Source organism: Bombina bombina, chromosome 2 (genome assembly GCF_027579735.1).
Source record: "Bombina bombina isolate aBomBom1 chromosome 2, aBomBom1.pri, whole genome shotgun sequence".
Lineage (NCBI taxonomy): Eukaryota > Metazoa > Chordata > Amphibia > Anura > Bombinatoridae > Bombina > Bombina bombina.
In genome coordinates this window covers 1,380,374,734-1,380,387,384 of record NC_069500.1, presented here as the reverse complement: position 1 = coordinate 1,380,387,384, position 12,651 = coordinate 1,380,374,734, and the positions used below count along the sequence as shown (strand labels likewise).

At 39.7% G+C, this 12,651-nt stretch overlaps 1 protein-coding gene across 3 annotated transcripts in view; it reads left to right on the top strand.

The window, feature by feature from the left end:
• MAVS (mitochondrial antiviral signaling protein) overlaps positions 1-12,651 on the top strand; it is a 243,496-nt gene that overhangs the window by 125,759 nt on the left and 105,086 nt on the right. For all 3 annotated transcript variants that reach the window (XM_053704305.1, XM_053704304.1, XM_053704303.1), the window contains exons 4-5: positions 4,105-4,811; positions 7,358-7,462. In XM_053704305.1, coding sequence (XP_053560280.1) covers positions 4,105-4,811; positions 7,358-7,462 — 812 coding nt within the window. The remainder of the gene's footprint in view (positions 1-4,104; positions 4,812-7,357; positions 7,463-12,651) is intronic.

Below are 12,651 nucleotides of genomic sequence, written 5' to 3'. Positions count from 1 at the left end.
CATAAATTCTGTTTTTTTGGCACGTCCCATGGAGGTAAACACCCTCAATCTCCTGAGACACTCTAATGGCATCTGCCTAGGTGTTCATTATCAGAGAAAACAATAATGATGACAAGGAACATCCCTGAAGAGTAATGTTTGTAATTGGTTAAAGAGACAAGCAAAAACACACACCCCTCTCTCTTGCAGAGGTGGAAGAATATGGAGTAAGTACATAGTTACAAAATGTAGTAGTGAATCCGAACTTATGTAGGACCTCAAACAGTGCCAATTTACTCGGGTTGAAAGCCTTTTCTGCATCAAGGAAAAGGGTTACGCAGGGTTGACTGAGTTCTTAGCCTCGAAAGAGTGAAGCATACTTGATCTGGACCCACCAGGTCTGGAGGCTTTCCCGTTTTAGGAATAGTAACTATGGAAGCCTCCAAATAGATAGCTGGAAAGGAACCTGTATGTCCCATCCTGGTGAACATCTGAAGTAACAACGACGTTAGGTACAGTTGCAATTTTTTTGTAAAAAAGACCAATAAAATCATCAGGACCAGGCAATTATTGGGGTTGCAACGAGTTTATTGCAGCTGCAATTTTCTCAACCAAGAAGGGAGAGTCTAAATACTCTTTTTGCCTTTGTCAAATGCTAAAAAGAGGTGGAGAGGAAGGATTGAGTAAAGGCCATAGTGGGGTGTGTTTGATCACCTCTCATCTGTAAACTATACAATTGAGATTAATAGCAAGCAAACTCTTCTATACCTCTAGGATGTGTGAATTGCTGATCTCACAAATGCAACATAGGGATGTGGGACTGAGCAGTTCGTTGGTGTAGCTCATTAGCCAACAAGAGATCTGCTTTATTCTCTTTTGCACATGAAAGGTGGCGAAGTTTAAGGAGATGATCTTGCACCCTTTTACGCTCCATCTACCTAATGTAGTGCTGAAGTGACTTAATTTGTTCAAGGGTATCAGAGCTAAGAGAGTCCTTATGAAATGATAAAGCAGCAAAAAAGCCACCTGTAACTTAGCGAGAGAGGAGCCATGTTTAGCTGAAGAGTAATGTTTGTAATTGGTTAAAGAGACAAGCAAAAACACACACCCCTCTCTCTTGCAGAGGTGGAAGAATATGGAGTAAGTACATAGTTACAAAATGTAGTAGTGAATCCGAACTTATGTAGGACCTCAAACAGTGCCAATTGACTCGGGTTGAAAGCCTTTTCTGCATCAAGGAAAAGGGTTACGCAGGGTTGACTGAGTTCTTAGCCTCGAAAGAGTGAAGCATACTTGATCTGGACCCACCAGGTCTGGAGGCTTTCCCGTTTTAGGAATAGTAACTATGGAAGCCTCCAAATAGATAGCTGGAAAGGAACCTGTATGTCCCATCCTGGTGAACATCTGAAGTAACAACGACGTTAGGTACAGTTGCAATTTTTTTGTAAAAAAGACCAATAAAATCATCAGGACCAGGCAATTATTGGGGTTGCAACGAGTTTATTGCAGCTGCAATTTTCTCAACCAAGAAGGGAGAGTCTAAATACTCTTTTTGCCTTTGTCAAATGCTAAAAAGAGGTGGAGAGGAAGGATTGAGTAAAGGCCATAGTGGGGTGTGTTTGATCACCTCTCATCTGTAAACTATACAATTGAGATTAATAGCAAGCAAACTCTTCTATATCTCTAGGATGTGTGAATTGCTGATCTCACAAATGCAACATAGGGATGTGGGACTGAGCAGTTCGTTGGTGTAGCTCATTAGCCAACAAGAGATCTGCTTTATTCTTTTTTGCACATGAAAGGTGGCGAAGTTTAAGGAGATGATCTTGCACCCTTTTACGCTCCATCTACCTAATGTAGTGCTGAAGTGACTTAATTTGTTCAAGGGTATCAGAGCTAAGAGAGTCCTTATGAAATGATAAAGCAGCAAAAAAGCCACCTGTAACTTAGCGAGAGAGGAGCCATGTTTAGCTTGGATTGAAAAATCCCCAGACGTAAGCGATCAGAGAACTCCAAAGTGTGAAATCATCAACTCCTGTTTTTGTTAACTATAAGAAAGGTTTGCAAATCTTCAGTAAGATCATCTAGCAGGCCCGGGGATGAAAAGAGAGTCTGATAGCCTCCAAAATGTCTTACTCAAGAGAAAAGAGAGGGAAAGGGACAATGTAACTGGGTCATGGTCTAACAAATACAAGAAGGGATTTAAGTGTTCCTAATCTTATCTAGGAGCCACAAAGAGCAGAAAAAAATCTATACGTAAGAGTTATGAATCGGAGAATAGAATGTGTAAAACATCTCTGCAGTATGAAAGGATCTTCAACCATTGAACAGATTTAGTTGGGCAATTAGATTACAAAATTTACTAGCTAGATTATGCAAAGTGTAATTATGCAAAGTGTGTTCTGGTTGGTGACCAGGTGTAAGTTTTTAGAGATATATATCAATTACCATATAAAAATCCCCAGCAACTAGCACCTGGCCCTGATTTACATATTTTATTCCATCCCAGAGTTAGGGCCATAGTATAAAGCTAGAGTGAACAACACACCATCTAATTTACAGACTAGAATAAGATGTCGCCCCTGTGGTTCGGCATCTGCTAAGACCCTTTAATAAACGTCATTGTGGTGAACAATATTGGCAACCCCACAAGATTTTTTGATGTGAGACGCAATTTCAGTTACAGGGGAAAATTCTGAGCGTAGTTGAGGCAGTGCCCCAATGGGTCTCCTGCAAAAAGGCAACTTTAACTGACGTGTAACAAGGACTTAAAGGAATATGAAACCCAACATTTTTCTTTCCCGATTCAGATAGAGAATATGATTTGAAACAACTTTCTATTTTACTTCTATTATCAATTTTTCTTTGTGCTTTTGGTATCTTTTTTTGAAAAGCAGGGGCGTATGCTAAGGAGTCAGCCCATTTCAGGAGCACTATATGGCAGCAGTTTTGCAAGAATGTTATCCATTTGCAAGAGCACTAGATGGCAGCACTATTTCCTGGCATGTAGTGTTCCAGATGCTACCTAGGTATCTCTTCAACAAAGAATACCATGGGAATGAAGGAAATTTGATAATAGAAGTAAATTAGAAACATTTTTAAATAGTATGCTCTGTCTGAATCACAAAATATTTTTTGGGGATTTCATATCCCTTTAACAAACAAACTCTGCTTAGTAGGAGAATGAAGTCCTCTAACCTTATGAGAAAAAATTGCATGCAATTAAAAAACAAACCTTGTTGCTATTGTCAGATTTACTTTATTATGTGGTATCCTTTGTTGAAAAGCAGGTAGGTAGCCTAAGGAGTGTGCACATGAATGGAGCACTATATAGCAGCAGTTTTGCAAGAATATTTTTAACAGTTCTACATTTGCAAGGACACTAGATGACCGCAGTATGTGCACACTACCTTCCTAGGTGTCTCTTCAAAAAAGAATACCATGAGAATGAAGCAAATCTGATATTATACGTAAATGGAAACTTTAAAAAAAATTCTCTGTCAAGAATGAAAAATGTGCGGTTTAATTTCCCTTTAAGGTAAATAATGCATCTTGTCGTCCACTGGTTAGCCCTTAGAGTCTTCTGGTTGATTGGGATATCCCTTTTGGGCACACATGCTTTAGCTATTGTTTGATTTTGGAGCAATTTTAAGTGTTATATATAGACCTCTCAACCGTTTCATGATTTAGATATGTGGTCCTATTTTGGAAGCTATATCCTTTCTGCCACACTCCTTTCCCTATAAATATCTTGATTTTACTTTTTGAAACCAGGGACCATCAAACCATACTCCCAAACCTACCCATAGCCGACTGACTCTACCTGGATTGCCCCTTAGATTGTTGCAACTCCACCCACAAGCCACCCTATTCTGGCCTCAGCTTCCTGGTCCTGGATACTAGCCTAGAAATGTTGGTTGCTATGCACATTTTTAAATGCCCAGTCACACATTAGTTTCATTTTATATTATGTTTTAAATGTATTTTTTGTATATTAAATGATGGAATGCAGTGCAAATATGAGTATTATTCTCTGTATATATATATATGTATTAATAGGAAAATATCTCTGGGAGAGTGGTAGCAGAGGAACACTGCTTAACCCTTTTGCATTTTTCTTTGCAGGATCCCAAGGTTCACAGTCCCTCCCATTTGTACCTCAGAAATCACAAGCTCTCCCATCTGCATCTCAGAATCCACAACCCCCCCCATATGTACCTCAGAATCCACAACCTCCTCCATATATACTTCAGAATTCACAACTCCCCCCATATGTACCTCAGAATCCACAACCCCTCCCATATGTACCTCAGAATCCACAACCCCTCTTATATGTACCTCAGAATTCACAATCCCTCCCATATTTACCTCAGAATTCACAACCCCTCCCATATGTACCTCAGAATCCACAAATCCCTCCATCTGTATCTCAGAATGCACAACTCTTCCCATATGCATCTCAGAATCCAGAATCTCCCCAATTTGTACCTCAGAATCAATCAAACATACCTGCAGGGATTCCACCTTTGCACCCTCCATTCTATGCACATCCTCAGCAGAAAGTCCCATCAGCAGCTCAAACACCAGTTCCAATTCAGCGCTACAACAAAGAAGACTGCAGCACTGACTCCAAGACCAATCATCAGTCTGAACAACAGCTCCTGGTACAATCTAAGAATCCATTTAGTGATTTACCACCTGCTCCTTCCCCTCTTATTGAATCTCCTCAAGTTTTATCTACCACTCCATTGGACATTCAGAAATTTGAAGACTATAAGACTCCCATCCCTGAATCATCTTCTCTTGATAAAGCTGCTTGTCAAGATATTAAGGTAATTTCTAGAACAAATGTGTATTTTTTGTAGTCTGTGAAAAAATCTAGGTAACAATTTGCAATAGGTCATGTTTTATAACAGGGTTGTCCAACAATTAGCTTTGCGCGCTATAGACAAACCAAATCTTTAACAAATCTATGTGCAAGTCAATACTTAGCTCCCCTCTGCTCACATAGGGGTGCCCATAAATAAACAAAAAAAGTCAAAAGTAAACATTCATGGTTCAGGTAGACTGCAATTAAAAACAAAACAAAAAAAAAACACAAACTAAATTGCTTCTGAAATCAATTTGCTCCACTAACTTGCTATCATTTGTTGAAGAGTAAACGTAGTTAGCTCAGGAGCATACACGTGTCCTTAGTACTCAATGGGAGCAGTGCTTAACTTGGCTACTTGGTCATAATTAGCATTTCAATAACTGACATATATAACATTAGCATGTTTATTTGCAGGGGCATCCCATTGTTATGGGTTTGTTCTGGGGGGAAAAAAGTTGTGATTTTAATGAGTAAAACCAGCTATTTCAAATGCAAAAATAAGCATGAAGGAACAATTCCCTGTGTATTTAATTATCTGCATTAGGTATAACAAGACATTTGGAACAGTTTAAGGGGATAAAGTGTCCCTTTAATTAAAAAAATAAACGGACATATATTGAAATTAGTTTGTATTTAAAAATAAATATGTCTGTGGCTGCTGAGCCGACTGAGTTGTCTTACACCCAGGAACGAAACTACAGGAGGTGCAGAGGTCGCAATTGCAACTGGGCCCCCAAGGGTGGGGGCTCAGTTTAAAAAACAAACACAACGTTGACCTGCCACTGATATCATGTGAGTGTGACATGATGCCTCACTAGTGTCTCTGACTACAGGGGTTAATCTTTCTGTTTTACCCATTGGTGTTTATGTGTGTGTGTATGTGTGTATGTATGTATGTGACTGTTTGTATATTTATGCATGTATGTGTGTGTGTATATGTATGTATATATGTGACTGTGTGTGTATTTATGCATGTATGTGTGTGTGTGTGTGTATGTATGTATGTGACTGTGTGTGTATTTATGCATGTATGTGTGTGTGTGTATGTATGTATGTATGTGTGTGACTGTGTGTGTATTTATGCATGTGTGTGTGTATGTATGTATGTGACTGTGTGTATTTATGCATGTATGTGTGTGTGTGTATGTTTGTGGAACCAGCAAATTACAGACCTTGTTACTACAGCATGGGGGGAGGGGTAAACAGTGTCACTTTACAGTACCACTATATACAGTATGGGGGGGCTGGACTATGTCACAGACTACTGTGGTCACTTTATAAAGTATTGGGGCGTATTGGGGTATGGTCAGGGTAGGGGCAGGCCAGCCATCTCACCGGCAGATTACAGACTGTGTCACTGACTCACTATATACAGTACTGGTGTGTTAAACAGTGTCACTATATACAGTAATAGTGGGTCAGACCATCTCACAGACTGTGGGCACAGGGTACCTCCTTTTGCAGATTTTTTTTCTGTGTTAAATGTTAAAAAAAAAAAAAGATATGTATCAAATTCACTTTTTTTTGGGAGGGGGGGAGCCCTTCTTAGATTCTTGCACCTGGGCCCGGTGGTTTCTAGTTACGCCTCTGCTTACACAATCTTGTTTGATACTTTTCTACTTTTTCTCTCTAAAACCAAGTTGTTGTAAATGGGTAGGGTTAGGATTGACACCTAAATAAATTTTGCACAGTTGTCGACTGCAGTTATGAAGACGCCTGTACTGTTAGTGACAATCACAACAGTGCAAGTGTGACTTTAACAGAAGGAGATGGCTACAAAACATTTATAGATGTGAGGGTCCTGATATGAATTCCCAGTATACCCATCATGCCAAGATACACATAGCATTCAGATGGTTAAGCAGTGTCAAGGATGGATTTGGATTGCAATAAATTAATCTTAAAGGGACAGTCAACACCAGAATTGTTGCTGTTTAAAAGGATAGATAATCCCTTTATTATCCATTCCCCAGTTTTGCACAGCCAACACAGTTATAATAATATACTTTTTACCTCTGTAATTACCTTGTATCTATGCCTCTGCAAACTGCCCCCTTATTTCAGTTCTTTTGACAGACTTGCATTTAAGCCAATCAGTGTTCACTGGTGTGGCAAGATTATCTAAGAAATCAGTACTGTGAGTTATCTCAAAGAATTTTATAAATGTAATTTTTAGCTTGAGATCTGGCTATGCGGGTCCTGGATGAGAAGGAGAGACACATACAATACAATATAATTCTCCAAAAAAGTTCCCAAAGATTTTGTGGGATTTCTATCCATGCTGGCAATTGTTTGATCGTCAGGCTCTTCATAAATATGCATATGGCAAAACATGACTTTTTATTCCCCTTGTAAAAGAGGTATGGGAATTATGACACACAATATTGTGTTTTTGTAAATTTCCTTTGTTTCAATTTATTTAATAAAATGAATATACTGTAAATCCTGGTGACATTATTGCTACCTAGGAAAATTACTAACAATATTCATTCTGTTTCCATGAAGGTGGTTGAACCTCCTACCATGTCTTCCTTGAATTCTGCTGCAAGAAATCAATCTGAAACCCTCATATCTGGGATTGAGCAAAGCAGGGAGCAGTTGGTGTCGGAGGTGAGATGCTTAGCTTGTACCAAAAAGGACACTGCTGGTGACTGGCAACTATGTGATTGTGCCGCTTTTTATTGACAAACTGGGCATCTCCTGATCTGTAGTGCCAATTTAGTGTCTCCTGAGCTAATTCTATGTGTTATCGCCTTAGTGTATTGTAAGGTCAGGGTTATGAATCCTACAGGGAGCACTCTAGGCTCTCATAGGTTTTATAAAAAAGCATAATTTTAAGAGCTAAATTACAGGCAAAGAAAGCAAAATAAGAAAAGTTTTTTTACTGTACATAATAAAACATTTTAAATATTTAGTTTATATCACTTGAAAATCAAAATTTCAACAAGAGTTGTTTTTGTTTCCTTTTCTATGACATTCCAATCCATTAGAAGCAGAAACATTTGTAGTAGTTAAAGGAACATGAAACCCCAAATATTTATTTCATGATTCAGACAGAGTGTGCCATTTTAAACAACTTTCTAATTTACTTCTATGATCTAATTGTTTTCCATTTGCATGAGCACTAGATGGCAGCACTGTTTTCTGCCATGCAGTGCTCCAAACACCTACCTACGTATCTCTTTAAAAAAGAATATAATAGGAACAAAGCAAATTTGATAATAATTTTTTTTTTAAATGGTATGCTCTGCACTTAAAGGGACAGTCTACAATAGAATTGTTATTGTTTTAAAAGATAGATAATCCCTTTATTACCCATTCCCCAGTTTTGCATAACCAACACGATTATATTAATACACTTTTTACCTCTGTGATTACCTTTTATCTAAGCTTCTTCTGACAGCCCCCTGATCACTGTAACTATTTATTATCTATTGACTTGCATTTGGTACTGTGTTGTGCTAAATCTTAAATAACTCCCCGGGCGTGGACACAGTCGGCTAGATTTGGAGTTTTGTCGGTAACGACCCGAAAAACTAACGCTGGCTTTTTTCTGGCCGCACCATAAAAATAACTCTGGTATTGAGAGTCCACAGAATGGCTGCGTTAGGCTCCAAAAAAGGAGCGTAGAGCATTTTTAACGCAGCTTCAACTCTCGATACCAGAGTTGCTTACGCAAGCGGCCAGCCTCAAAAACGTGCTCGTGCACGATTCCCCCATAGGAAACAATGGAGCTGTTTGAGCTGAAAAAACCCCAAACACCTGCAAAAAAGCCGCGTTCAGCTCCTAACGCAGCCCCATTGTTTGCTATGCGGTAACCCTTCCTACGTCTGCACTTAACACTCTAACATGTACCCCGAGTCTAAACACCCCTAACCTTACACTTATTAACCCCTAATCTGCCGCCCCCGCTATCGCTGACCCCTGCATATTATTATTAACCCCTAATCTGCCGCTCCGTAAACCGCCGCTACTTACATTATCCCTATGTACCCCTAATCTGCTGCCCTAACATCGCCGACCCCTATATTATATTTATTAACCCCTAATCTGCCCCCCACAACGTCGCCTCCACCTGCCTACACTTATTAACCCCTAATCTGCCGACCGGACCTGAGCGCTACTATAATAAAGTTATTAACCCCTAATCCGCCTCACTAACCCTATAATAAATAGTATTAACCCCTAATCTGCCCTCCCTAACATCGCCGACACCTAACTTCAATTATTAACCCCTAATCTGCCGACTGGAGCTCACCGCTACTCTAATAAATGTATTAACCCCTAAAGCTAAGTCTAACCCTAACACTAACACCCCCCTAAGTTAAATATAATTTACATCTAACAAAATTAATTAACTCTTATTAAATAAATTATTCCTATTTAAAGATAAATACTTACCTGTAAAATAAATCCTAATATAGCTACAATATAAATTATAATTATATTATAGCTATTTTAGGATTAATATTTATTTTACAGGTAACTTTGTATTTATTTTAACCAGGTACAATAGCTATTAAATAGTTAAGAACTATTTAATAGCTAAAATAGTTAAAATAATTACAAAATTACCTGTAAAATAAATCCTAACCTAAGTTACAATTAAACCTAACACTAGACTATCAATAAATTAATTAAATAAAATACCTACAATTACCTACAATTAACCTAACACTACACTATAAATAAATTAATTAAATACAATTGCTACAAATAAATACAATTAAATAAACTAGCTAAAGTACAAAAAATAAAAAAGAACTAAGTTACAAAAAATAAAAAAATATTTACAAACATATGAAAAATATTACAACAATTTTAAACTAATTACACCTACTCTAAGCCCCCTAATAAAATAACAAAGCCCCCCAAAATAAAAAAATGCCCTACCCTATTCTAAATTACTAAAGTTCAAAGCTCTTTTACCTTACCAGCCCTGAACAGGGCCCTTTGCGGGGCATGCCCCAAGAAGTTCAGCTCTTTTGCCTGTAAAAAAAAACATACAATACCCAAGCCCCCCAACATTACAACCCACCACCCACATACCCCTAATCTAACCCAAACCCCCCTTAAATCAACCTAACACTAAGCCCCTGAAGATCATCCTACCTTGTCTTCACCTCACCGGGTATCACACCGATCCGTCCTGGCTCCGATATCTTCATCCAACCCAAGCGGGGGCTAGACATCCACTGAAGAAGTCCAGAAGAGGGTCCAAAGTCTTCATCCTATCCGGGAAGAAGAGTAGATCCGGACCGGCAACCATCTTCTTCCAAGCGGCATCTTCTATCTTCATCCGATGAGGACCGGCTCCATCCTGAAGACCTCCACCGCGGACCCATCTTCATCCGTCGACGTCCAACTGAAGAATGACGGTTCCTTTAAGGGACGTCATCCAAGATGGCGTCCCTCGAATTCCGATTGGCTGATAGGATTCTATCAGCCAATCGGAATTAAGGTAGGAATATTCCGATCAGCCAATAGAATGCGAGCTCAATCTGATTGGCTGATTGGATCAGCCAATCGGATTGAACTTGATTCTGATTGGCTGATTCCATCAGCCAATCAGAATATTCCTACCTTAATTCCGATTGGCTGATAGAATCCTATCAGCCAATCGGAATTCGAGGGACGCCATCTTGGATGACGTCCCTTAAAGGAGCCGTCATTCTTCAGTTGGACGTCGCCGGATGAAGATGGGTCCGCGGTGGAGGTCTTCAGGATGGAGCCGGTCCTCATCGGATGAAGATAGAAGATGCCGCTTGGAAGAAGATGGTTGCCGGTCCGGATCTACTCTTCTTCCCGGATAGGATGAAGACTTTGGACCCTCTTCTGGACTTCTTCAGTGGATGTCTAGCCCCCGCTTGGGTTGGATGAAGATATCGGAGCCAGGACGGATCGGTGTGATACCCGGTGAGGTGAAGACAAGGTAGGATGATCTTCAGGGGCTTAGTGTTAGGTTTATTTAAGGGGGGTTGGGTTAGATTAGGGGTATGTGGGTGGTGGGTTGTAATGTTGGGGGGCTTGGGTATTGTATGTTTTTTTTTACAGGCAAAAGAGCTGAACTTCTTGGGGCATTCCCCGCAAAGGGCCCTGTTCAGGGCTGGTAAGGTAAAAGAGCTTTGAACTTTAGTAATTTAGAATAGGGTAGGGCATTTTTTTATTTTGGGGGGCTTTGTTATTTTATTAGGGGGCTTAGAGTAGGTGTAATTAGTTTAAAATTGTTGTTATATTTTTCTTATGTTTGTAAATATTTCTCCAACATAGGTGTGTCCGGTCCACGGCGTCATCCTTACTTGTGGGATATTCTCTTCCCCAACAGGAAATGGCAAAGAGCCCAGCAAAGCTGGTCACATGATCCCTCCTAGGCTCCGCCTACCCCAGTCATTCTCTTTGCCGTTGTACAGGCAACATCTCCACGGAGATGGCTTAGAGTTTTTTTTAGTGTTTAACTGTAGTTTTTATTATTCAATCAAGAGTTTGTTATTTTGAAATAGTGCTGGTATGTACTATTTACTCAGAAACAGAAAAGAGATGAAGATTTCTGTTTGTATGAGGAAAATGATTTTAGCAACCGTCACTAAAATCCATGGCTGTTCCACACAGGACTGTTGAGAGCAATTAACTTCAGTTGGGGGAACAGTGAGCAGTCTCTTGCTGCTTGAGGTATGACACATTCTAACAAGACGATGTAATGCTGGAAGCTGTCATTTTCCCTATGGGATCCGGTAAGCCATGTTTATTACGATCGTAAATAAGGGCTTCACAAGGGCTTTTTAAGACTGTAGACTTTTTCTGGGCTAAATCGATCATACTTATACATATTTAGCCTTGAGGAGTCATTTAATCTGGGTATTTTTTGTAAAATAATATCGGCAGGCACTGTTTTAGACACTTTATTCTATAGGGGCTTTCCCTAATCATAGTCAGAGCCTCATTTTCGCGCCGGTATGGCGCACTTGTTTTTGAGAACAGCATGGCATGCAGCTGCATGTGTGTGGAGCTCTGATACATAGAAAAGTCTTTCTGAAGGCATCATTTGGTATCGTATTCCCCTTTGGGCTTGGTTGGGTCTCAGCAAAGCAGATTCCAGGGACTGTAAAGGGGTTAAATATAAAAACGGCTCCGGTTCCGTTATTTTAAGGGTTAAAGCTTCCAAATTTGGTGTGCAATGGATTATTCTGTCAAAAACATTTTAGCCAAAATGAACACTTATCAGCGTAAGCGCGACTGCTCTGGTTTAGATACTGAAGAGCATGACGACGCTGATAATAATATTTCTGAAGGGCCCATAACCCAGTCTGATGGGGCCAGGGAGGTTTTGTCTGAGGGAGAAATTACTGATTCAGGGAACATTTCTCAACAAGCTGAACCTGATGTGATTACATTTAAATTTAAGTTGGAACATCTCCGCATTCTGCTTAAGGAGGTATTATCCACTCTGGATGATTGTGACAAGTTGGTCATCCCAGAGAAACTATGTATAATGGACAAGTTCCTAGAGGTGCCGGCGGACATTGTTAATAAAGAATGGGAAAGGCCCGGTATTCCTTTCGTCCTCCCCCCATATTTAAAATATTGTTTCCTATGGTCGACCCCAGAAAGGACTTATGGCAGACAGTCCCCAAGGTCGAGGGAGCGGTTTCCACTGTAAACATACGCACCACTATACCCATAGAGGATAGTTGTGCTTTCAAAGATCCTATGGATAAAAAATTAGAAGGTTTGCTTAAAAAGATGTTTGTTCAGCAGGGTTACCTTCTACAACCAATTTCATGCATTGTCCCTGTCGCTAC